Genomic DNA, 25,646 nt, shown 5'->3' with positions numbered 1-25,646 from the left:
AGAGGTAAGTCTACCACTCCTACTTGTATTGAGTACTTCTGATGGATCCACGCTGGAGTTAATACTTTCGGAAGCCCTGCTGCAGACAACTCCAACTGACTCCACAAGAGCTCTGCTTCATGTATGAACATACGGCAGAATCCACCTGCCTACTTGACATTGGAAAAAAAAAAATCAGAATTGGTTTTGTCACGTTCCCATAAATGCATTTCAGAAACAATAAGGTACTACAATCTCCTTTATTATTTTAAAAACAGTTTTATTCTGTATATTTAGAAACGTGTAATTTTAATAACTGCAGAAAAAAAATCAGCCACACCTGAATAGCTAATAACTCATTAACAGAATGCAGTGGTATATTATCTAAACAGTAGTAGTGCCATTGTGCCGTAATAAATTGTCTATTAGTAAAAAAATACATTTCAGGGCACATAGTACAGCATCCTTATGACAAATTACAGTAGGGATACTTCTCAAGAATTTAATCAAAGTAGAGAATTCCGAGTTATATTCTTTAAATGCAGCGCTTTAAAAGGTAACAACTTTGTGCATTTTAAAAAAATGTCCTTGTTTGTATATTGTAGAAATGCTGCTTTATTGCTGCAGATGTCAAAGTTCAAGGCTCAAAAGGTATGAGAATACAAAGATATCCTTAAGAAACTTTGTTTGTTTTTATATATATTTATATATATAAAAAGGTAAAGCTTATAAAAGTTAATTTACAAACCAAGAACAAAAGTGGTATGCACGCATTATATACAAGCAGTCTATAACATCTATAAATTTTCAAATGCATAGCAGAAAACATACCATCATTTTCTTCTGGTTCTCTTCTGGCTGATGAACACAAACAATACTCATTCTCTAAACCAAACTCACAAGGTGTTGTGTTTTGTTGGGGTTTTTTTGTTTTGTTTTGTTTTTTGTGTGTGTGTGTTTTGTTTTTTTTTCTTCTTCTTTCCCCAGTCTCTCATGATACATTATCTAGGTAAGCACAAAAGCCATACAAACTTAATACAGAGAACTATGAGAGCTAAGACTATTAAAAACATGAGGGTAAGGCATCCCTGCTGGTTAATAGGTCTGTAATAATGTGGTTAATTTACAAATCCACAGAGGCAACTGAACCATAGTCATCCCACATGCTTTTTCCCCTCCCCCCGTTCTCGTGACAGTGTTTCCATATACAGTCAGTAGATGTGTTTGCATTAGCCTCTCAACAGAGGAAAACATCTAAACTGTGCTACCCCAAGTTGACTGCCATTTCATTGGACACTTACACCAAAAGTCATTAAAAACCAGAGACCAAAATGTAGTCTTGTGAGTTACAAACACACAGCTGTAAAAACACAGGCCAAATTCTGTGTTTTCGCCAGTGGAATATGAACCAAATTCAGTTCCTCTGAATGTAATTCCATTGGTAATTTCAGATTTTAAACAATGAAATACTAGTAGTGTCCTTATAAAAAAAAAAAAAAGCAGCAAAAGAAAAAACCACAAAAGAACAACCAAACCAAAGCATACAGAACCTGCAAAACCCCCACCTTGTTCCCACTGTACACTCCCTGCTTGTGGCATGTACTGTGACCATGGTTCAAAGAGTGTACTTGCTAAACCGTTGTTAGTTAAAGCAAGATGCTTAAACACTAAGATCCATTATCACTTATAGAACAGTTAATACTTGATAGAGTGGTTCAGTTTATATGTAAGGTCCATCTCAGTTTCACATTATTTACTCAGTCAGCTAACTTAATATTTAGAAGTGGTCAATTAGGACTGAGACACAGTTTGCTCCAACAAGATAGTTTGGATCCCCGGGAAGAGACTTGTTCTGCCAGGTTTTGGGGTCACCTGTGGGAGGAAAACACAATGCTGGTGTTTAGTATCCGCCGTCAAACAGAGCACATCTTGAAACAACCAAGCTTTTGGACAGGAGCTTTTAAGTTCTGAATCAATACCTGTTTGTTTGGGTTTTTTTTTAAAAAAAAACAACCCTGCAGTTTTATGTTAATAAAAAATTCACCCTTTATTTTCACCTAATAGTAGATCAGTTATTCAAAATAGATGCTGTGGCACTCGGGAACTGTTAAATATTAAGTCATTCTACTCTACAGCACCAACACAGTGCTGCCCATCTGAGAAGGTCAATAGTGAATCAGGTATTCACTGGCTCCTTCTGAATTGCCAGAAAAAAACAAAGGTATTTTAAAAGCTAATCTGGGTAGGATGCATTTGAAGTTCCTTGGAACAGTTCTCAACACAGATGAGCCAAACCAGAAGTTATGTTGTAACTAAATGCTATGACAGATTGGCAGTTTCATTTTCTATTACGAAAATTATTGTAGACAGGACCATAGTCACCTTGCAGCTACATCCAGTATAGTCATTTAAAAGCCTGAAACACTGACGCTCTAAAAGGAATTCTAGTTAACTGGCACGTACTTAAAAATCTTCACAACAGATCTTATCTACTCATGGTCAAAGGTCCTGTGTAACGTTCTGTTACAAGGGAAAGTCATCAGCTGCCATCTCACCAGGCAAGGGTTACATTCCATCTGCAAGGTCAATTGTCTCTTCCAGCTGGAGGAAACACTCCTCCCTTACCCACCTAACACCACTACTCAGTGCTGCCACTACACAAAAAGAATCACCCACACCACCCCCACTATGGTGGAACAGAGAAAAAGGCACTGAAGTTCTCTTAAGCCTTCCAGATAAGTGACATTAAATAGCTCAGCCAAAACAGATCTGCCTTGACATCTGGGCAGTAAGTTACGAGAACCCAGTCACACAGACTGCAAACACCCAAGACCTCTGTATTAAATGAGACTGATGTAAATTCCACGTAATTTTCTTGAACTCATGAAAACAAAATGAAGTACACAATGCACTGAGTGATGCACGATGCACATCTGATGTAAGGACAAAGAGAAGTGGCCTGTGTGTAGTTAGAGAATGTGAACAAGTTTACTACAACCAGCTGAGACTACTTTTTTCAGTCAAAAAGCTCAATAATGCTGGATAATTTTTAATTTTATAGATGCAGGGAATTCTGTTCAAAACGCACATGATCAAATATGTCAGGAGAAGGATAAACAGGACTAGGACTGCAGGGCAACCAGGTTGTGGTCTTGCACATGAGAATGGCAGACTTTTTCCAACCTTTCCTCCTAAATACATAGAGTAAGGATTAGACTGTAGCCACTGCAACCTCTCGCTGCTGAGGATGTTTTCCCCATACTTACATACAACTGCTGGGGGGGGGGGGGGGGCAGGGGGAGGGAAGGAAAGAAGAAAAAAAGAAAGAAAAGAGATCCTGCAGTATTTTTTTACTAACGCATTCTACTAGATGTGGCCATAAAAGACAACTTTCTTCCCCAGTCAGTTTTAACACCAGAATCATTCAAGCTTTTGAAGTGGTTTAACAGTAAAATATCAATATATGAAGTTTAAATGTGGCAGAAAGGATGTTAGTAAGTGCAAATGAATGTCGCTTTTAGGACAGAACATGGATACATTGAGGAAAGATGAGGTAGAGCAGACGACCAAAGAGAGAAAAAACCCAGAATTGTGTAAACTGTTAATATAAAGCCACCTCAAAAATCAGAGTCCCATAACCAACTAATTTAGAAAGAGAGAAAACAATTATTTATTTAAGACACAGTATGGTCTACTTACATATCATAAGACAGAATTGCCTAATTTAAAGTTTGTCTCAAAAGAGCAATGTTATGATATACATCCCATTTCAGATTAACAGAATGTGGTGTTATATTTACAGTACAGAAAGTGTTAGGGTTTAAATATACACGCTCTTGCTCTCACCCACACATGCGCACACACACACATCCCACTTTGGAAAGGGAGAAAAGTGTCTCAGTAACCTCAGTGATTGTTTAGATCATTTGAGTCCTCTCCCTTCACTTCAAGTAAGTTCATGAACAGGTGCTATTAGTTACAAAGGAAGTGTTGTGTCATTTTTGTACATAGTTGTCGTATCTTTTGGGACCCTATAATTTACGAGTCCATGTTTTAACACGGCCATGTATACACACATTGTTAAATAGATGCATGCAAGACATGCACATAACGGTCTATAAAAAAACAACTAAAAATTATTGCCATTAATACTTCTAGGTTACTGAATCCCCATCAAGGGGATTGATGCTTTAATCTTTCAAAGCATCGGTGCTTTGGTGTTGACAGTGATAGATACATTAAGTGATGGAAGATATGCATACATGGTGGCTTAAATGCTGGATACAGAAGTACATCGTTCAGTCGTTACTTAGATCGTACGTACACATTAATGGTTTGAACCTTCCATCGTAAATTTTGAAGGCAGCTGAAAACAACCTTCGGACTTTTTCCCCAGATGTGCAAACATTCCTTATCTCTGCAACCTCACAGCCATTTCATGAAATTGCTTGAAACTTGCCCAGAATTCTCAATTAGGCTCCTCACTGACAATTCCAGCCAATACATTCTCCCCCTCATCCCAGAAAGCCACAGTGAGGTAAAAATGAACAGGTAAATAAAATTGCAACCTAGTTGCAACTTTTACTATCAACCAGAAACTTCTGGGTAAAAGGCAGTAGAGGAGAAATAGGCAGAAGCAAGCAAGAAAAGTCTTGTGGAAAATCCAGCTACGTTAGAGTGAATTGTAAATGCTTTTACTGAACACTATAGTTTAAGTGACCCAATTGTTAGCATCAACTTGCACACATGGAAACAGTTAACAAGCATTAAATCATGATTTATGAGCATGCAGATTGTTAAGATTTGCCAGAGTCCTATATGGTTAATTAAGCAACAGACAAACACCAGTTATGTTACAAAGGCCAATCAGAGGTACATAATCATTTCCTCTCAATTTTAGTGCGACTATCATTTCAAGTGTATTCAGCTGTAGCAGTCCTCAAGAAAGAAGACAGAATAGAAAAATACGATAATATTTAATAGACTAGAGATATTACTCTTTTTCTGCTATCATGGTTTTATCTATGAATTTGCACCATGAGTAAATGTAAGAAAGACATCTGTAATGAAAGTGAAATGGGAGAGTTTGACACAAATACAATGATTGAGTTCTTCATATTACACAGCATCGTCTTTAGCCAAGTTAACTTAAATTATACGATAGCACCCAAAAGCCCCAAAAGGACAGAGGGAGGACAGCATACCCGACGAGGAGTCGGAGGATTTTAGAGCAAAAGACCAACCATCAGGGGTCATAGACGCACAATGTGGCAGGCGCAGCTCCACTGGCTTCAGGAATTTCAGTCCATGGGGCCCACACATTACCAAGGGGCTAAGAAGGGTTTCACCTGTGGTAAAAAGAAAGAAAAATGTTGAACCTATTTCAAGAAGAGTCAGTAAAAAGTATTACATAATTACATCGCAGAGTTACTTGTGCAACTTATTTTTAGAGAAAAATATGAACGTTTTGATCTGTCAGTAAAGAATAGCACATAGCAATATTGTTTCTCAATCTCTTTCAAAGCGCTCAAGTGACTTTTTGATGGAAAATATCACAATCTCAAAATGAACAAGGATAAAACAAGTCTGATGACTAGATCATATTGGGATTTATATTTTTTCTTTTGCCACTAATTTCTAAGCAGGTGCATCAAAAGAAAGAAATCCCCAAATCTGCAAGCAGCCTTATTCATGCTTCTTTTTGCACTACAGCTGCAATGTTCTGCTTCTACGGATTTATGGCACACTGGGCTGAATAAAGCTTTTTAGCAGCTAAAGAGCCTGACTCTTATCTTAACAGTCAGGAGACAACATAGGTCTATTTTCAGTTTAAAACTCCAAATGTTAACATAATATTATTCAGTTGAGGAAACATGCTATATTTGGTTTAAAACTATTCAAAGTAACCGCAAATTGCCAGTAATGCTTTAACCAAAAAATGACGACATTAACCACCCCTTTAATTTCTTGACTTGAGGAAATTCAGAATCTGACAGGTCAAAAAAATGCATGTACGCTGGACTAGTGGTATCAAAGACAGACTTACTATGAAAAAACTGCTCCACTGAGATACACTAAACCCTTGTTAACAAGGCAGTCGGGAATATACTTTTATGTATATAAAAGTTAGATTGTTTTTTAAACTGTGAAGCCGATTCCTTTAAAGAAATTGAAAAGGATTAAAATGCTGAGTATTTTCAGGTATTGAAGTAAATTCCAAGTATTTCAACTGGTTTAAATCACTTGCCTTGCAATTCTTTTGGTCCTAACTGAGATGAAGAAATATTCCTAGTAAGAGTACCTAGAATAAATCCCTGCACTTTGTGAGGGAATGTAAAATTTCAATTTCAAAGATTCATTAAAAAAAAGAAAAAAATAACTTAGAACCTTTTTTTAGTGCACTAGGTAAATTTTAAATCTCTTTAAGTCTACAAATTAAATATTCTCAAGTTTTAATTCAGTGCCTTCAACCTGCTTAAAACTTTCAAAATAAGCAAGATATTGCTTCCCTTACACTTCTTGGGAGATATTTCTTCATACAGAAATATACATTATATATTGAAGCATATTTAAGTATTTTCATATTCTATTTTGCTGCTGTTAGAAAAGAATTGTATTAAGTAACACAACAGTGTACAGTGCCAGCTCTTACCTTTCTCTTTGTCCAAAGGTGGAAGTATGCTGTTGTCTCTGCAAACTTTGAAATATATTTCTTGCTCTATTCCCTCTGGGATGGCTCCTTGTGGTATAATAATACTAACTCCAGTCTCTATGGAGCTCAACACACCGCCATTGCTGTTAAATACACCTCTTGCTGTGGCCACAACAGTGTGTCCGTCTTCTTCCTCCTCATCCTCGAGTGCTGAAGGGCTGAATATAAGACAGAACACCTCGCAGTTTTATCAACATCTTCCTGGAAGTCGGTGGCATGCTTTCCTCTAACATTTCAGCAGAGCAGACAGGCTAGCACTCATTTAAGGAAAATATTAAAAATGTGTCCCACACCTGATTGCGCAGGATAACTAAGATGAAAATACTTCAAGTTCTGCCATGAGCAAACATTTTCACAAAAATCCCCCACTGAAGCCCACAAACTCTGAAAATGTTCAGAAAGTAGTTAGAGCAACTCACACCAAGCCCTTCTATTCAGATATACACTGAAAATAAAGCCCATAAAAACCCAAAAGAACAACCCCAAAAACCCACCTCAAAAACCACAAACCCACACATTTTATTCCAGGTTGCCATGATACAACTAAAGAGAAATACGCAACATTATCAAATGGCTAGTATGAGATTTCAGATCAATTTCTAAGGAATTTCCCTCAAAGTAATTTCAAAATTCCTATCAGTTTACAAAACTATACAGCATCAAAACGTTTCTCGGGTGCTTAAGAACAAATAGGATTCATTCTATTACATTTCTGAGCTACTGAACCATCAAGCAAGATTTCAAGCCTGGTTCATGCCTTATTATTTTGCTATCAAAAAATAATGAAACACTGTTCTCCAAATGTTAGTGAAAAGATTCTAATAAGTCAGGGAAGAGCTTAAGACTGTAATACTACCTGTTGCTCTTGATGTAATTCTTACAGTTAAAGCATATTAGGCAAGCACAAGCTGCTTTTAAGCTGTTGTGTTGTCCACAGTAAAGAGAACCAAACTGCATCTGCTACAGGTACTTTCTCTTTTTACAATTTTAATTTTTAAATCTACAATTTTAAAAATATCCTTTATGCACCTGTAACCATGAAGTGTCCCTCTAAGCACACAGAATGATTACAATTTGGTGCAACAGCTATCCTTAGAAATTAATTCCATCTTCTAGAAACAAACTGAGAGGACAAATGATTACTATCTACAAGAAGATTGATAATTCTAATATGAGAAAAGCCACTTTCTAGTAACAGGATGCAAGATGATACAGGGATTTAGGACATACTCGAAGTTATCTATCCAAATGCTTGTTCTTCGTTGCCCTCTGGCAGAAATTTAGAGTCACAGGATCACTTTAACATCAACAGAAATCGCAAGCACAGCAAAAACCCCAAACTCAAACCCCAAAACAAAACTACTTTTCCTAGGTTTCACAGATGAACTCCTATAGATGTACTAATCGAAAGAAAAAAGCAGCAGCTTACCTTACAGGAATGGCTTTAGGCACAGCATTAACATTATTTGGTTGATATTTAGGCTTGTCGACCTGTACAGCAAAGGTATCCATTCCACTATCAAACTCAGGAGGCTGCGATGAGCTGTGTGCTTTCAAAATCGGTTGAGGAGAATTTGGAGATTTTGATGGCAACTCTGGTTTATGTTGAGCTTCATTTGGCAAGAGATTATGGTTGAATTTAGGACTTTCAAACTTGCGCTCAAAGGGCCTTGCAGCACTAGTGTAAGGTTTCGTTGTAAAGCGGTTGTAAGAAGGAGTGACTGTTTTCTGAATCTGTTCAGTTCCATTCACGGGGCCTTTGTCAGGGAAGCTTTTCTGAGGATAAAACGTGGACTGCACAGTGTCCTCTCTCGAGGATCTGAAAATTGCTGGCTTATTCTGAGGTGGAGGAGGGTCTGACACAGAGTTAACTGCAATGCAAATAAAAATATCACAACTTGTCAGCGACCATCACAAATTTCTAGTCATACAACTACAGCATAAGAATGCATTTTAGTCAATTCTTAATCTACTACGTAAAATACAGAGTATAAGCCAAACCTTGGATCATCTGTCCTCCTACCATATTTTGTATGTTCAGACACCTTATCTAATGTTTCATTAAACAGTTATGTTGGACACAATGGCATGGCCTTTCAATAAAAAAGGCTGGACTGATTTATATCATGACAAGGAAAAAAAAATTAAAAGAGTAAATGAGTATTGGAATACTATCATGCAATTGCACAAACTGCAAAATTCATTTGGACTGGGAAATCCTCTCAATGGGGAAGTGAAAACATCTTTTCTTTCTGGTTTTAGAAGCCTAAAGAATTCCGGTCCAAAGCACAGAGAGGTAAATTTTTTAAGTACTGAATATTTTCCTTCATTTATACTAAGAACACGAAGTATAGAAAAGACAATTACAGCGACAATGTATCAACACCTGGAAGTTACCGGTTCAGACAGGAGCACCAAATCATTTCACAAAACCCAATTTCACTCTAGTAAAAAGCTACTTTCACTAATAATTGTTCCAAGTTTCAGTTAGAGAACAGCACAGTCACCAGCGCAGACATGCTGAAGCAACCAGACAAGCACCCGACAAGCAGTACTGGTCACCACACCAGACAGGTTAGCTTCCCAGCTGCCCACCTTCGGAAAGTGCAGGCTTGTGGTGTGCTGGGAGAGACAGGACAGGACTATTGATGGACTGGGGTTGTGTATACTGGACTGAAGGAGCAGGAGGAGGAGTTGTAACTTGAGGGATCGGCTCATAGCGTTTTTCACCAACAGGTCTATCCATTGATTCAGCATCGGTTGTTTTCCCCCTGTTGAAATAAAACAAAAAACCCAAAACATTTGACTGTTCAGTCTCCTCAGGCCCTGAGCTCCTGCATTCACTGCTATCCTTTTCTTCTATGATCACCTGAGAGATATTTCCATCTCTTCCTATAAACATTAACACACGATTTTCTTTAATATCCTGTCTCAAGTATAAAAACATTTATTGATAAGCACAAGAGATTAAGACAACATTGAATCTTTAGAAGATTAGTAACACAAACCATGGCAAACAAAAGGCAGATGACATTTCAGGTGTATTTGTATAATTGCCTACAAGAACTTAAGTTTTTCAATTTAATTTGGGGCAATTTCAATAAAACAAGCATTCTCTAATTTAACAGGTCTTCAAAATAAAAATATAAATCCACTTTTTTGGGGGGGTGGGTTTTTTTTGAAAAGCGTATTTAGCCAAAAGACAACGGATTCTAGTACAACTTTTCTAAATACACCTAGTATCTGAACAATGCCATCTTAATTAGAAACGTAATCAGCTTAAGCTTCACTAGCTTTATGTGCATGGTGTAGATCATTTTAAAATCTTATTTTCAAAACATTCTTCTTACACTAGAAATATTTCTCCAGAAGTTTATTTAAAGAAATGATTTCTCAAATACCCGTAATTTTGGACTGCAATATATTATACTTTCAGAATTTGTGTGTTTAAAATTTGAAGTGCACATAATGCCTGTGATGAAATGTAACAGTGAGAGGACACCTGAAAACATCCTCACATCAACAACAGTCTTACCACTTGATGTTCCTTTTCAAGTAGTCATAGCTAGTGTAAGAGCCAAGAAATCTAGGTGATGGCAAAGCAAACAGCAATAGAAGAAAGAAAGTAGTCATTCTATCTTGAGCATATTATCGCTTCACACTTTTTGTGTTAGTCCTAGCAGTTCTCATATGACAAGGTTGTTGAAACACAGAGACACTACTTATAACAGTGACGTTTCTGATCAGACCTTTACCATATGCATATGTACAATGATTACCTACTATATTTAATAGGAGATTTTGTCAGTGAATTAGGAGGTGGTCAAGATCTCGAATTGACAGATATTGGAAGTAAGAATGACATTAGACTAAGCCATTTGTTAAAAGCTGTATAAACAAAGTTATTCAATTTATGGAAAAAAGCGAGCAAAATATACATCCCATATTTTAATAATCTCTCACTTAGGATCCAATTTGCATTAAATCCTTCAGTTTTAACACACGCAGAATGACGATGGCTTTGTGTTGCAGATCATGTACGGAGGGTACAGTCATAGCAAATGGTTCTACAGCACTATCAGCTCACCCAGCAGCAGAGCCCACACCATAAAATGCTTCCGATCGTGGCCAACAATTCCTAAGAGGATGTCTTGGAACAACTGTTTATGAATACTGGACAGACAGAAAGCTCTAAGTATACTGATGATTCTCAACACTTGTCTTGCTTATATGTTGTGAGAAAATGTATTTTACATTAAAACAGCTTTCCCTGATCCTTTCACTTTCTGTATACTCATAAAAATGAAACTGACAACAACTTTAGGCACCAGTCTCACTGCTTCAGAGGAGTGTGTTAGGAAACTAAGAGGGCTGACCAACTTCTGAAAGTCTCCTTGATGACCACACAAAGGTGACGCTCAGTGATCTAAAAAGCACCTTATGAATGTATCTCCAAGATCAGCACTGCAAAAATCATTTTAGATCTCATGCGTAAGTTTCCATTCCCACTGAATTTGCATAAAGCTATTCATCCAACAACAGAAGTTATTAGTGCATGCCCACTCACTGTTGTCTTTATTCCAGGTTGGTAGTAGCTGCTTTCTCAGAAAACTAAAATCACTGCTTCCTTCCCAGAGGGGGATATTAACTAGGAGAGGGCAGCACTCCAAAAGCCCACAGAAAAAAGCCCACCACACACTCTACACCTAATCGGAGCGGACTGCCAGCTTTTTGAGGAACTAAAAAAATGGGGAAGGGTAGTACATTCGGATGGAGGAAGCAGAAGAGCTGTGACAACACAAACATAATCAGCACAAAGTTGCGCTTAGTATGAAGCACGTTCTTTTGTCACAGGTCCCGACCCAAGTGTCAGCCACAGTCTCAACATCGTTCAGAACGTGTATGCAGTGAGGAGCGGTCCACCACGGAAGGCTTGCCTACAGCTTGTGAGCGTATAAATGAACTTCTTCTAATGACTGATGTGCCGTTTTCTAAACCGTTTCCCTGCTTCATTTTTGTTACAAAACTGCTACTTAGTTTGAAATGAAGCAGAAACAAACCACTAGAATGAACCAGTGGCCAAAAGGTTGTAAGCCTCAGTGTACAACAGAAAACATACCAAGCATTGCTGCTCCTCATTCCCCATTCAGAAAGCTCCAACCCTGACAGACACCTACGAGGTCAGCTAGAGCAGTTTCAGAAGTTCACACGGGACACTGTTCCTTACAGCCACCTCAGACGAGGCTGTAACTGATCACCAGAGCACTCTTCACCCTACTCACTGCAAAATTTAGACAAGCTGCCACATTCTGCTGCATGTCAAGCCAACGCAGGTAACTACCTTGAAAAAAGGAGGAACAAATCCACTACTCTCAGCCACAGGGACAGTAGCCTCAAAAATTGTTCCAACTAGATCCAATGAAACACATCCATTTACAAGTCTTTCTTTATCAGGAGAATCCATCCCTTATTCTACAGTTACAACTGTGACATGCAGATACAGCATTAGCCATACAAAGCAGCTTTAGTAACGGCAAAAATTTCCTAGATGATGCAAATAAAACCCCAACAAATTGGAAAACTAAAAATTTGTACACTCATAATGGAAAAAATAAATCCTTTGACAACACTTACTCATTTGCAAATAATTTTACATATTTAAGTGCCTGACATTAATATTTTAAACTGAAGAAGTTGTAGCTATTGCTTATGAATAACTAACATCTGTCCTCTGTACCCAGAACATGGATTATGCAGAAGCAAGAGACTGCATAATCAACAGTTCCTGTATCATCCAAATTTAGTGCCGTTTATTTTTAGAAGAGTTTATTCACAGAATAGCAATTGCTATATAAATTCACTAGAAAAAAGATGAATAATGACCAAGTAACAGGGTACAAACTGCAAGCTAGCAAAAGGAGAGTCCTAAACACGAATGCTTTCTCAAGACAGCGATTGTTTTGTGTTTCCATGCAAGGACACTCTAGTATGCTTCTAGAGGCAGTACTGCCCAGCTGAGTAGTGTTCTTGTTTATCTCTTTCCACTTACTTCCATTAATATTTTAGTCATTGTCTATTTGCACTGGACCACCCTGAGTAAATTCTCTTTCCCATGTCTGTCCCTTCCTGTTAAGGGTTACATTCTTTCATGGAGATCAACACATTTTTGTCCCCCGACACATTAAACTATCAGCTTTCCAAACAGTATTATCTTACTCCTTTGTGGCAGTACGATGTCACCTTCCCATGGGTACAAGCCCAGAAGTTATACACCAACTCACAATCGAAACAAAACCAGAACTGAGCAGCCAAGGAATGGAAGTGTCATGACAGGCAGAAATGGTAGGTAGCACTATGGAACAACCTCCCTCAACTAATAGCTGTTCTGCAGCAAGAATTCAATAGTTGTAATTCTCATGGTTTTCACCATGCGTGACAACACTGCAGAGGATAACAAGCGCACAACAAAAGCTTACAAAGCTCTCCATCTGAAGAATTTTACAATCTTCACAATTACTTGATAAAAGCTCACAACGTTTCTACCAAAGCATTACTGCATTTACAACAGCAACACAGTCCATGCCTACAGATCAAAACTGACTATGAGTAACATTGTTTTTTTATTTTTATGTGTGGGAACATAATTCTGAAAGCTACTGCAATGCATTAGATGAGGCCAGTCAAGACTTCTTCAGGTCTCTTCCGATGGTGCCCAGAGAACAGGACAGATAGGCTCCCATCTTTCCATCAGAAGACCCAGGGCAAGTGAAAAGAAAGGATAAAAACCATCCTTTACTGTGAATTGGACCTGGTTACAAATTACTACATGCTTTCCTTCCTTAGCATATATATATATAAAGAAAAAAAAAAGTAAAAAAAGAAATAGTTTCCACGTGAAGACTTCTTGATCAGAAAAAAAAAAGTTAGCCCTTTAAAACCTATCTAACTTTTGGAAAGATTCCAATATTCTCAGTTCACAGAGAAAGACATTGGAGATGACAGGCAGTATTATACAAGTAAGAGCAGGGCTCCTGAGTCCTAGCTCAAATCCTTTAAGACAAGCACTGGAACACAGTGTAACAAGTGACATGAAAGGCAGCTTGCATACACACTTAACACTTTAAAACTTCAGCAAGCTAGTTTATTATTTCACTCTAAAGATCTCTCTCACATCCAGGCTGCCAGATTTCCAGCTTGCCCTGAATGGCCCACATTTCATGCAGGAATGCAACCAAAGCCTTCCAAAACGCCCAATTTTCAGCCTGCACACAGCAAGCCAAGATAGCTTTTCAAAGTAACAGCTACAAACACATTGTTAAGAGTTCAAATCAAAACAAATTTTGGAAATTTATGTAACTGTGGAGTGTGTTCACAAAGTCTGCCTAAGTAGCCTCCCAAGACAGCCAGTTCTCTACCTGAGCTAAAACTGTGTATGAGCTTTCACACAATTTCAGTATCAAAATGTTCCAGATGAAGGAAGCTAAACAATTCAGGAAACAGATGTTTCCATCAACAGATTAAATTCTGACCTCAGCAATATTCCCTAAAGGCTCCGTTTCCTAATGTCAAACATGGCTAACGTGTACAAGCCCGTCTGCAGAATAAATGCATGCAGAACTGGAAAAAACCTAAACTTTTGCTTTGAAAGATGTTTAAGCACTCAGTATTAGTTTTGACTAAGGAAATAACTTTGTTATGGTCTGTCTATAATAATAAGTGGAACATAATCAGTGATCTGGACAAGGGGATCGAGTGTACCCCCAGTAGGTTTACAGATGACACCAAGCTGGGGGCAGCACTGACCTGCTGGGGGGCTGGGGGCTCTGCAGGGGGGTCTGGGCAGGCCGGGCCTATGGGCCGAGGCCAGTTGTGTGAGGTTCCACCAGTGCCGGGCCCTGCCCGTGGGGCACAGCGACCCCAGGCAGCTGCAGGCTGGGGCAGGGGGCTGGGAAACTGGAAAGGTCCTGGGGGGCTGACGGCTGAACATGAGCCCCCAGTGTGCCCAGGGGGCCAAGGCAGCCACCGGCATCCTGGCTCGTATCCCAAACAGTGTGGCCAGCAGGGCCGGGGCAGGGATCGTCCCCCTGAACTCGGCACTGGTGAGGCTGCACCTCAAACATCGTGTCCGGTTTTGGGCCCCTCGCTCCAAAGGGACACTGAGGGGCTGGAGCGTGTCCAGACCCAGGCAGGGGGCTGGGGCAGGGGCCTGGGGCGGAGGGGGCTCAGGGGGGACCTTATGGCTCTCTACAACTCCCTGACAGGCGGCTGTAGGCAGGTGGGGGTTAGTCTCCCAGATGACAAGCGGCAGGACAAAAGCAAACTGTCGCAAGTGAGAAATGCAGATGCGGCGCTCAGGGACACAGGTTTAGTGCTGGACTTGGCAGTGCAACATTAACAGTTGGACTCAAACGCCTTTTCCAACCTAAATGATTCTGATTGTCTGTTAGTAAGTGGTAAGCAAAAGTAATAGTATGTTGAAGGTCCTTGAACCTCCAAATATCGTTCATTCCATTTACCACAATAAAAAGTTAGGCAGTTATTTGTTTTCAAACTAAATCTACATCGAGACAGAGCCACTGACTTCATGAATACAAACTAATCTCAATTAGATACCATGAACCCCTTGAATTCCATTGACAGAGGCAGAATTTCTGTTGTAGCCCTCTATGCCTCCCTCCTTTTTTAGATTAAAAAAAGAAATCCCCCAAACTTACTTAGAATAACTAGTGAAATTCAGCTGACTCTGCGAATGTATTGGCTTAGTAGGCTCAGAATGATGGCTGGCAGGAACCTGTGCAGATGGCTTATTTTCAAAACTCCTGCGATCAAAATATGAGAGCTGCTTTCGGTAATACTCTTCATCTTCCTCAGGATCATAATGATTTGAACGCACAATATCTTCAGGAGGCTTCACTTGAGGTCTCTGTGGTTCTGGGGCCCTAATAAAAAACAACAACACGCTTTTTCTTCAACTGTGTCAACTATGCAAGTGCCTGAATTAAAAATCTGTTTTATAACCTAGCTGGTGATAAAGCAACTGAAAAGTAATTCTTTTAATTGCACACCTTGCCTTTTTAACCTACACTGCATGGAAAGTAGACAGCTGTGACACAGCATAAAGAAAGAAAATCCGTATTTCCATTTCACCTTACCTTTTCCCTTCCGTTTTACTTGCCAATTATCTCAAACAGGAAAAAAAAATTGGAGATACTGGCTGAGTTTCTTCCTCAAAAATGATGCTAACAACATATTGTGTCCTTCCCCACTTCCCAGCAATCATGTCCGTGCGAACTTGACTTTATGCCCTATCTTACTATTGACACACTCCAGCTCTCCACTCGGCAGTTTCCAATTTGAACCACTAAGATATGTCTTCTGAATATTCTGATCTCATATTGAAAACCAGTTTTAATTAATCAGTTGTGCACCTACCTGTAAGTTGTTTTGTCGTGTTCGTATTGGCTTTGAGAAGTTGGTTTTGGACCACTCACAGTTGCGAGTGTAGGCTTAGGTGCTAGTTCTGGAGGCTGTCAAGAAAAACACAGCATATTCTCTGAGATTCTAACATTTCTAAAGATACGCTACTTTCTGAGTAGGAAAATGAAGACTGCCCTCCCCTTCCCCCCGAAGGAAAACTGGCATCAAATACTACTGAAAGATGAACTGGAGGAGCTTTCAGCATGGCAAGTTCCCCTTCAGTGTTTTCATAGAAATTTTCAGTTTCTGCTTTAAAGACACACTGCGTTTAGGTTGCTAAGATGCTATTCCACAAGCAGTAAAGCTTTCTTTCCAAGTCAGTATTTTACTTCTTGCAATGTAGCTCTTAGCAAAAAGTAGGTATTAGAAGACTGAAATTAATTACCTTGACAGCTGATGTGTCACTCGGGTCCTTCATTTTTTCCAAAGATGGCGATCTTCTTCTTTCGAATATCTTAACCCTACTTCGCACAGACTGGGGTTTCATGGCTGGATCTTCTTCTTCCTCTGCTAGAGATGGCGGTGTAGGCAGTGGTTTACTGTTAGAAGGCAAAACTTCTGGTTTGGTTTGTGATGAAGGGGGAGGAGGAAGGGAAACACCTGAAGTGCTATGAGAAGGCTCATACTGTCCAGCTTTCGCATTATATGCTTGAGGACCACCTTGTTCATAGCCCCTTATATGCGGGTCAAAGTACTGCTTCGGTTCAGGAGATCGCGATATGGCTGACTGGTATGGCTGAGCTTCTTGTTTGTATCTACCATGTGTGTCATACCCAACACTATGCTGATCTTCGTATCGCACTTGTGGTAAGCTGAAGTTTTTGGGTGCATGCTCATAGCGAGGTCTGCCTTCATAGCTCATTGGAGGGGGTTCCTCAAAACGAGGTTGTGCTGGGTAATAGCTGCGTTCTGTGCTCTCTTCTATGTTTTGTCTGGAATCAAGATCCCTAGGAGGCTGGTTTTCATAAGCTGTTCTTGCTTGGTTGTAGGGCTGTTTTTCGTCGTAATATGCCCAGTGCTCCTCATAGGGAGGCACGCGGTCATCATAATGTAGGCGAGGGTCATAACCACGAGAAAATTGATCTACATAGTTTGTAGAGTCATATCTGTATGTTGACTGTTCATAGTCCCTACTTGGTTGTTTTTCTGCATACTGAGCCTGGGATTCATAGATCAGATTTGGGTCTCTTTCCTGTCTCTGTACTGGGTGATTAATTGCTGGCTGTTTTAAGATGTAGCTTTGTCTGGACGCTTCTTCATTAATATATGGATCCTTTCGGTATACCTGTTAAATAGAGGCATATTTCTCAGTTAAAATGAAGAGTAACTCCAGCTGCATTTAAAATATAGTATTTTAAATAAGTCTTAAGTTTTAAAGATTGGCTTTATTTTTGTTTAAAAGCAGAACAGTTTGATGCAGTTGTTTGCAATCACAGGAAGCTGAACTTGGTGACTCAAGAGATCCCCTCCAGCCCTATTTTTAAGCAGAAACATCTAAGTAGATTAAAAGGGAAAGGCAAGGGTAATAGTCCTTTATCTTTGGGGGCTGGGGGGGAGGCACACACACTTTTTTGCAGGGTGTGGGCAGAGTGGAAGTAAACTGATTTACATACTTAAGTTAGTTCTAGCATCGCTGAGGAAGTATATAGTCACCCAACAAACTGGATTAATCTTCATGATGAAGGATTTGGCAAAATTTAAAGCATACAAAGATTATCTACTGTCATTTTAGCAAAGTAACAGATTTTTCTCAAGGCCTCGTTAATAAACAGTAGAACACTGACAAGCTAAAAAATTGTCACACAAAGTAAAATCAAAACACAGAACACAGCCTTTTTAAAAAAAATTCATCTTTTGAGAAGTGGAAATTATATAGCTTGAAGCCATGCACACAAAACATTAGATGATGCTTAGCAATTCAGATGCACTGGGGTTTTTTTGCAACCTGCATGATCTCTTAGAGGCAAAAAATTAGAAGGAATTCTCCTAGCAAGGGCAAAACAAAAAGACCATGTGCTAGCTTGATGTATAGCAGGAAATCAGCGCAACAATGTGGCACAGGTACCTTTGCTGGATCTATATGCGGCGATAAGGATGATGGCTCTTGATCTCTTAGGACTATATGAGCTCCCTCAGTACTTGATGTTCTTAAGGGGCCCGCCTGTGGTTGGTAAGAGTTGTAAGGAGCAGCGGTAGGCTCCTCCAGTCTGACATTAGTTAGGTTTACATTAGCATTTACTGCAGAGGTTGATGAGGTTGCAGGGTTTGATTCAGGCGACGGGGAAAGGTAAGGGACTGCAGGTGAAGCTTCTGCTTTCTGTGAAGTGTTTAAAATATTTTAAATATACCGCTATTGAATCACTGTATGACTTCTTGCTTTATATTAAAATAAGTTCAATGTGCTTTGATCCACGCAGCTAGGCGTAGAATGAAACGTACTGAAAATATCATGCACTAGCACTTCCAAAAATTCATTAAGTTCAAGATTAAGAAAGCAAAACATTTAAAGTAGAACGGTACTTCAATCCCCCTCCTGCCAGAATGAGTCAGTAAAACAGGTAGGTCAAGCTGATTCTCCAATTCGTTATAACGTGTTATTGTTGCTGTTGACAGATTCTTATATGCACCTACAATACTGGTAAGCAGATTACAAACACCGATTTGTTGTTCAAGAGAATGTATAACCTGCAGTAAACACACAACACTCAGCGTATAAAATTACTTTCTTACCGGCTGAGAAGCAGTTGTTTTAAATCCTGAAGAATCTATTCTGAGATTAGGCTGTGGCTGAGCTTGAGATGCATAAGTAGGGTAAGTTTGAGTTTCATGATGCATTCCAGAAGAATCCTCTCTAACAGGTTCAGAAGAACGTGTAATAGCAGATTCAGGAGGAGTCCCAACCTCATCATTCAGAGTTTCATCCAGTTCTTGATCAGTGTAAGCACCCCCTTCTGTATCTGTGTCTTCATAATCCGATGTGTGTCTGCTGTCTGTGCTATACATAGAATATTCGCTACCAGGAGCCGAGAGGTAAGAAAGGCGGTCATCATGCAAATCAAGGTCATCGCTCGTAGCACCATCTGCCTGTATCAAACAAAATTACAGTACACTCTTATTGAAATACCTTTTAGACAATGCTCTTTTTCTTGCAATGTAAAGCTAGGAAATTTTTTTGCAAGTAATTAAAGAACTGAACAAATGGAATGCACCTATCTTGTTCTGAACCACAACAAAGTCTGGGAGTTAAAAAAGTTAAGCTGTATTCCAAATCCAGCAGCACAGCAACAGTATCGCAATTCAACAGTTCCAAACATCACAAGGGGGAAGAAATTGGGTTTCAACCGCTGAAGAAGTTAAGCTTACAACTAAAAGCCTTTTCTGCAGTCTAGCACTTTGAATCATTTTACTACGGGGTCCGATGACCATCAGCGTAAGGGAGGGGATAATGCATAGTGTCCACAGAAATCGAAGTGAGTGGAAAGACACAAGGCTGCACTTTCCAGTGACATTATGATACTGGAATCATTAACTTGAAGGTAGACATAAGGAGATGAAAGGAGCCTACTAGAAAGGATCTAATTAAGATTTATCTAATTAAGAAACACTTAGTAATAGCCAATTCATCATTTGCTTACTTGTAGTTGGCACTTTGCTTGATAGCAGTTCTTCAAAAGGATGGACCTGATGTGCATAGTGTAACATGCAGCTTGAGAAGGCAAGTGGAGTTTTAGCGGGGAACACAGAATACTAACTTGCGATTTTGTATCTGTGTTCTCACAACGAACATGAATATGCCACTTGCTTTTATATTAACAAAAAAATAATTCACCATCAGGCAATGCAAGCCCCTAGTACCAATGCAGCACAACACCCAGTTCTTTCCCGAGAAAGCATCCAGTCCCCACCAAGTCTCCAAAAGCAGCATCAGATCCTCCAGTTCACAGTGGCAACAGGCAAATGCTCTCACATACTACACTGCTACATGCACAAGGACAACCGTACAGCAATCATTCACAGAGTAACTGCACTAACAGAGCGACAGATCAGTTCTGAGCAGTTCACACAGCCATGAGGCATTATTGCTTTAGATCTTCAAATGACAGTTAAAATGAGAAAGAAAAAAAGGAAAACAAACTTCATTCCACAAGTATCTCCCCATATCTGTAATACTAGTGAAGAAAGAAAGAACAAAAAACCTCTTGTAAATACAGTTGTAATTTCTCCCCAAACATACTATTTCTTACCTTTCCTTCTGAAACCCACACTAGTTGGTTCTGTTGTTGCTGAATTGCTTCCTTTAGAGCTCCATACCATCCTTCATTCATTGAGTTCAAGTTAATGGTAGCTAGAAGTACAGCAGGTTAGGTTGACTTACGATTTTTGCAGAACTCTGAGAAGGATTTGTACCACCAGTAATAAAAGCAATATAAACTGGTAGGTTAAAAAGATGAGATTTAAGTATTAATGTAAATACTAGTATTCAAAACCACCTTAAGGCCTGATGTAATTTGGGACATTTTATCCTGTACGAAATACTGAGTTAACAGTAGCTTGGAATAAAGTGAGGCTTCAGACTAAAAAACCAAAAATACATCATCTTCCCGTTTATCCCAGTGTTTGATTTTAGCTGCTGATCCTGCAAAGCCACCAGATCCATTAGAAATGTCCTGTTGATGTTTCAGATCACTTAATGTGACTATTGCAGTCATGTGCAAACGACGCACACATCAATGAACTACTAGTTATTGAACAGAGCAGCCCGAGGCAGACAACTACTGCTTGACTTGGTCCATTTGCAGAAAAGTCTGGAGGAAGATATTATTCTCACCTCACCTCCCTCTCAGAAAATTAATCCAGTATCTCCAATTACTTACTTGTAAAGAGATGGTGATTATTTTTGCGTAGCTTATGAGCTCTTTCATACAGCTTTCTGGCACTTTTTCGTGATTCTGGGCACAACCTCATTCTCATTGTCTTTACACCTTGCTTAGAATCAGGATTTAGGAACACGACAATAGGATACCACTGGGCATAATTCAGACGGTCCACTGCATTAGGAGTGACATCTAATAAAGCATGTTTGTCCTGTTGTGATAAAAAGGACAGAGGTGATAAAGTGAATCATTTATATACTAGATTTATTTATTTTTTAAACAAATTCCACTAATTTATTTTACGTTATCTTTACAGAGTTCATTGTTTCAAAGTATTGATTTAAATGCTTTTTGTATTTGAATAATAGAAAACAAACCAGTTCCAATACCAGGCTACATAAGCATATACATTTTGAACTGTAGGACTGACTGCCTAACCATGAGTTTTTTAACATTTAACTCACTCTGAATACAAGACTTAGCCAGCTTTCATCCAGAGCGAGACTTCTCAAGCACACACCATGCAGTATCCCCACTGTGCTTCTAGAATAGCTCCCCACCCCCCTACCTGGGCATGTGAAAGGCTTACAGTTTGTTTTTAGTTAAGGAAATAAAAAGATGAGTAGTAGAGCCTCATATCATGAGCTAACATCAGAAGTTTTAAAGATAGCAAGGCAGAGAGACTGAAGGACCCCTTCCCCTAGTCAAGTTACTAGTCTGTAAATTGGAGTGGCGGAAGACTAACAACTCCATAAATGTAACTCCATAAAGTAACAACTTCTAGATGTAATGTCACACCATGGCTTTAAGTAAAAGGGGAAACAGCTTAGAATAGCCTTAATGGAGAGAGGACAACACCATCTGGAACAAAGCCTAGAATGACTTCTAGGCTGCTGTTATTAATATGGAGAAGGAAAGGGGTACCATGTGTCTCGGGTTTGGTGTTGTTTTTTTTAATTAACAAATAGAAAGATGAGAAAGTCATTTTTAAAGCAAACACACTAGTTAGTTATCCTTCTACATTTAAGACACCTGACACTTTACTTGGTAATACCAGTTTTACTCTTCATGTTAAAAGCATGGTGACAATAACACACTTACTCTATCGATTATCTGTTTTATAGTGTGAAGACGAATAATGCCAGAACTACGTTGGTCAGTGCCAGCATCTCTTGGTTCGCTCTCTGGTAAAGAGGACACAGTAAAAACCTGTTGTAAGTTTCACTCCTGCTTCAAAATAATACATGAAAATCTACCCACAAACTTGGCCATAAAAATCACTACATCTTTACAAAAGCCCTCAGAAGTAAGATAATAAGGTACTGAATTAAAAAAGATATTTGAGAAGGCTATAGATAAAATATTACTTTTACCTTTGGAGAATTACCAACAACCAAACAGTGAAAGAGCTTGTATTTAGTCTGTTCCTTTAAACTGTCAACATCTTGTTAAACATGTTAACAGCTAGAGTAATAATGCAGAAATAACCTAGCAAAAAAGGCTGACTATTTCGTACCTGCAGAAAAACCCAATCTCACACTTACTTGCAATTTGAAAGATATCTGGTTCTTCTCTAGCAAGTTTCTCTCGCGCAACGTCAGCTATTGGACCAAAAATGGTTACAGGTCTGAGAAATCCAGCTAGAATTGAAAGAGCAAGAAAGAGGGGGGGGGGGAAGTCAAAATACAGCGATTGCTTAACAGAGATGCAAGATATTCTTAAATACATAGGCTAACACAAAGCAAACCACACAAACCTGTTAACCTGCAACAGTAAGAATAAAGCCATACCTTCCCGAAGAACAACTCTTTCATAGGCAGGAAACTTTGTCTGCACAGGTTGGGCAGACAGATCTTCTCTGCTTTTTCGGAGATTTCTTTTTGAGCTACGCAAACCTCGGAATCTCCAAAAATCCGCTCGATCTCCTCCTGCCGTCTTTGGAAGCGTGTACTGTACGCTAGCTAGTTGCTCAGCTCTAAGATGACAACAAATCCCAACCAGTTATCAAGGAAGTTCAGCTTCTGAAGTTAATGCTTGACTAGCAAGCTTATACATCCAAAAAACACTACACATGCTGAATCTAGCTTTTGCTGTTTCTCTATCAGGAAGTACAAGATTGAATTCTTGAGGCTGATAACACATTTCTGAGGCTTTCTACTACACCTTGTCTCCTGTATTGGAAAAAAGTTTTAGGGGTTTTTTTGTGGACTGTGCAAGTGTCAAAAGCAAGTCCACAGATCAGATATTTAACTTCCATTTGTTTTAGCGCTTTGTCACTTTTTCTGACTGTACCAGTTCTATAAACTAGCATCCTGCAGACAAGTCCAATAATTCATTATACAGTTAGAGAATTTAAAATTGTAGCTGTAAAACAGCAACTGAAGCATTTTAAGATCGTACCTGTTTTTGTTAGGTATGATACCTCTTTCAACTTCCTTGTGATTCTTGCCAATTCGAATTGCCAGCCAAGAACCTAGTTTGCCATTGTACAGAGTGTCTACCACCCGGAACACTTCACCTTTGTTGAAACTTAATCCATAAGGAGATTCCTTTTCATATTCAAAGTGAGTTCTGATATAGAAAGAATCCCCTACATCAGACTCAACAATGCGACGATAAACTAAGAAAAGAAAAAGAAACCCCAAAATAAAACGTTATGTACGTTCACGTGAAATCCTAATGCTCGCAAGAATTACTCAAAGCAGGGCCACACCTTAATTCTCCTTGTATTAAATACACAATATTAATTTGAGAAGCCTTCATTTCTTAGAGCTACTCTATTTTAAGCAGCGTAACTATTAATAGCAAACTGTACCAACATAAATTCGACTTTCATGGTCAAAAATTTGGTGCCAGTGCAAGCTTAATTCAGCTCCCCTGGAAGGAATGAATCTTGCTGGGATGAAGTTTGCACGTGCATGCACATCAGTGCAATTGCTCATTTTCAGCGGCGTAACTACAACAAACTCTCCTGCTCTCCTCAACATTTAATGCCAATAGCTCCAACAGACGCTAGGGGTTATTTCTGGCAGGTTTCTGTTTGCTTGGGGGCAGGTGAGGTGCGCTATTACAATATCAATCTCTAGTCCATTTGTAGTAGTAACCTATCCCAAAGCCAAAAGAACTTAGCCTTCCTAAGATGCCAATTTCCTGCAAGCCAGAAGTTAGTCATAATTTACTGCACTTTTTACATTGTTCCAGTCTACTACATTGCTCTCAATATACAAATATTTACCGTCTTTTTTCTTCTGTGCCAAAATGGTTACTTCTTCGCCTTTAGGAAGATCAAGCAAAAAAAGGACAGCTTCTTCTCTGATGATATTTGTGAAGTCTACGTTATTTACCTGGTATCAATGAAGTAATCAGTTTGATGTAGCATACAACATTATAACACAGATTTAACTATACAATGTGAAATCTAAATCAACTTATTGCAAACATTTTTTTAGTTGTTTCATACACACACATCAAGTGCATGTATCCCAAGACGCCTCTTGTACCTCTAAATAGTCCCACTTTATTTCTTGATAAAAGCATAGCTTCCAGAGTAACAGGTAGCTGTTCATTTTATATTCTTTAGATCAATATTATGGATCACCTATAAACATCAGTAACACACACAGTCCTCTGACAATTTAGTGACCCAACAGTCAAAAAAACATAACAACTTCATCAACTGAGTTAGTCTAAGAAATTGGATGTAAAACTTACTGACCATCCTAGCAACAGCACAGTAACAGGAGATCTTGCTGCTATTAAGTCGTCTAGTAAGTACATACAAAAAAACCCTGTATGAACTACAAAGGCAATATATGCAATCTGCAGAAAGAAAACCTACTTCGGTACAACAAAGCACTTGTATTGTCATTGGTTTTGACATACCCTGAGAATCTGGTCCCCTTCCTCTAATCCTTCTTTCGCTGCAGGGCTGTCTTCCAGAACGCCAGCTACAAATATGCCAACATCATTGCCACCTGCTAGTCGCAAGCCCACACTGTCTCCTTTTCTGAATTTTACCAGTTTCATGCTTGGCCTGGAGGTTTAGAAGATATTCCACTTACAGGGATAATAGCATGTGCTCAGTCTCAAATGTATCAGGTTATTTTATGCTAAGAACTAATCTGCCTATCATTTCAATTAGAGAATATTATGCTATGCATTCCATTAACTGCTTACCAACCACAGCATTAGAACACATAAGCAGCAATTCAAAAAACCCACCTGTATTTACTTGTTTAGGGAGTTTGTCTGTCTTATGCTCACACAGTGATTTAAGTGAGTCATTTTGACACTCCCCTCCAAAAACATCCTTCCTTTTAAAGAGCTGTGCTGACATACAGGTCTATTTTGGCTCTAAAGAGATTGAGATGAAAACAAACTAGAATCTATCCTCATGTACACTAATGCCCGTAAAGGAGATCCCAGTTGAAGTAGACTCTTTTCCACACTATGACTTTGCACATTTTTGCAGTGACCTTCATTCATTGCGCTCTGATTATTAGGAAAGGAAAGTAATATGCTACAGTATTCTCTCCTCTCTCTGGAGATAAGGACAGGACAGGAGGGGGTGGGGATGCCCAGGGAGAAAGAAACACTGCAAATTC

At 39.1% G+C, this 25,646-nt stretch overlaps 1 protein-coding gene across 7 annotated transcripts in view; it reads right to left on the bottom strand.

The window, feature by feature from the left end:
* Positions 1–223: 223 nt before the first annotated feature.
* TJP1 (tight junction protein 1) overlaps positions 224–25,646 on the bottom strand; it is a 198,952-nt gene continuing 173,529 nt past the window's right edge. For 3 of the 7 annotated variants that reach the window (XM_037393868.1, XM_037393861.1, XM_037393866.1), the window contains 18 exons: positions 24,925–25,075; positions 24,278–24,386; positions 23,443–23,662; positions 22,833–23,017; positions 22,587–22,682; positions 22,144–22,226; positions 21,043–21,253; positions 20,413–20,513; positions 18,899–19,252; positions 18,234–18,485; positions 16,554–17,453; positions 16,124–16,218; positions 15,406–15,630; positions 9,287–9,462; positions 8,121–8,562; positions 6,632–6,849; positions 5,184–5,327; positions 224–1,851 (listed from right to left, as the gene is read on the bottom strand). In XM_037393868.1, coding sequence (XP_037249765.1) covers positions 1,757–1,851; positions 5,184–5,327; positions 6,632–6,849; positions 8,121–8,562; positions 9,287–9,462; positions 15,406–15,630; positions 16,124–16,218; positions 16,554–17,453; positions 18,234–18,485; positions 18,899–19,252; positions 20,413–20,513; positions 21,043–21,253; positions 22,144–22,226; positions 22,587–22,682; positions 22,833–23,017; positions 23,443–23,662; positions 24,278–24,386; positions 24,925–25,075 — 4,057 coding nt within the window. In that variant the 3' untranslated portion in view covers positions 224–1,756. The remainder of the gene's footprint in view (positions 1,852–5,183; positions 5,328–6,631; positions 6,850–8,120; positions 8,563–9,286; positions 9,463–15,405; positions 15,631–16,123; positions 16,219–16,553; positions 17,454–18,233; positions 18,486–18,898; positions 19,253–20,412; positions 20,514–21,042; positions 21,254–22,143; positions 22,227–22,586; positions 22,683–22,832; positions 23,018–23,442; positions 23,663–24,277; positions 24,387–24,924; positions 25,076–25,646) is intronic. The other 4 variants (XM_037393863.1, XM_037393862.1, XM_037393864.1 and 1 more) reach the window with 4 other exon arrangements.

Source organism: Falco rusticolus, chromosome 7, assembly GCF_015220075.1.
Source record: "Falco rusticolus isolate bFalRus1 chromosome 7, bFalRus1.pri, whole genome shotgun sequence".
Taxonomy (NCBI): Eukaryota; Metazoa; Chordata; class Aves; order Falconiformes; family Falconidae; genus Falco; species Falco rusticolus.
Note: the sequence above shows the minus strand (reverse complement) of the source record. Positions and strands in the feature narration are given on the sequence as shown.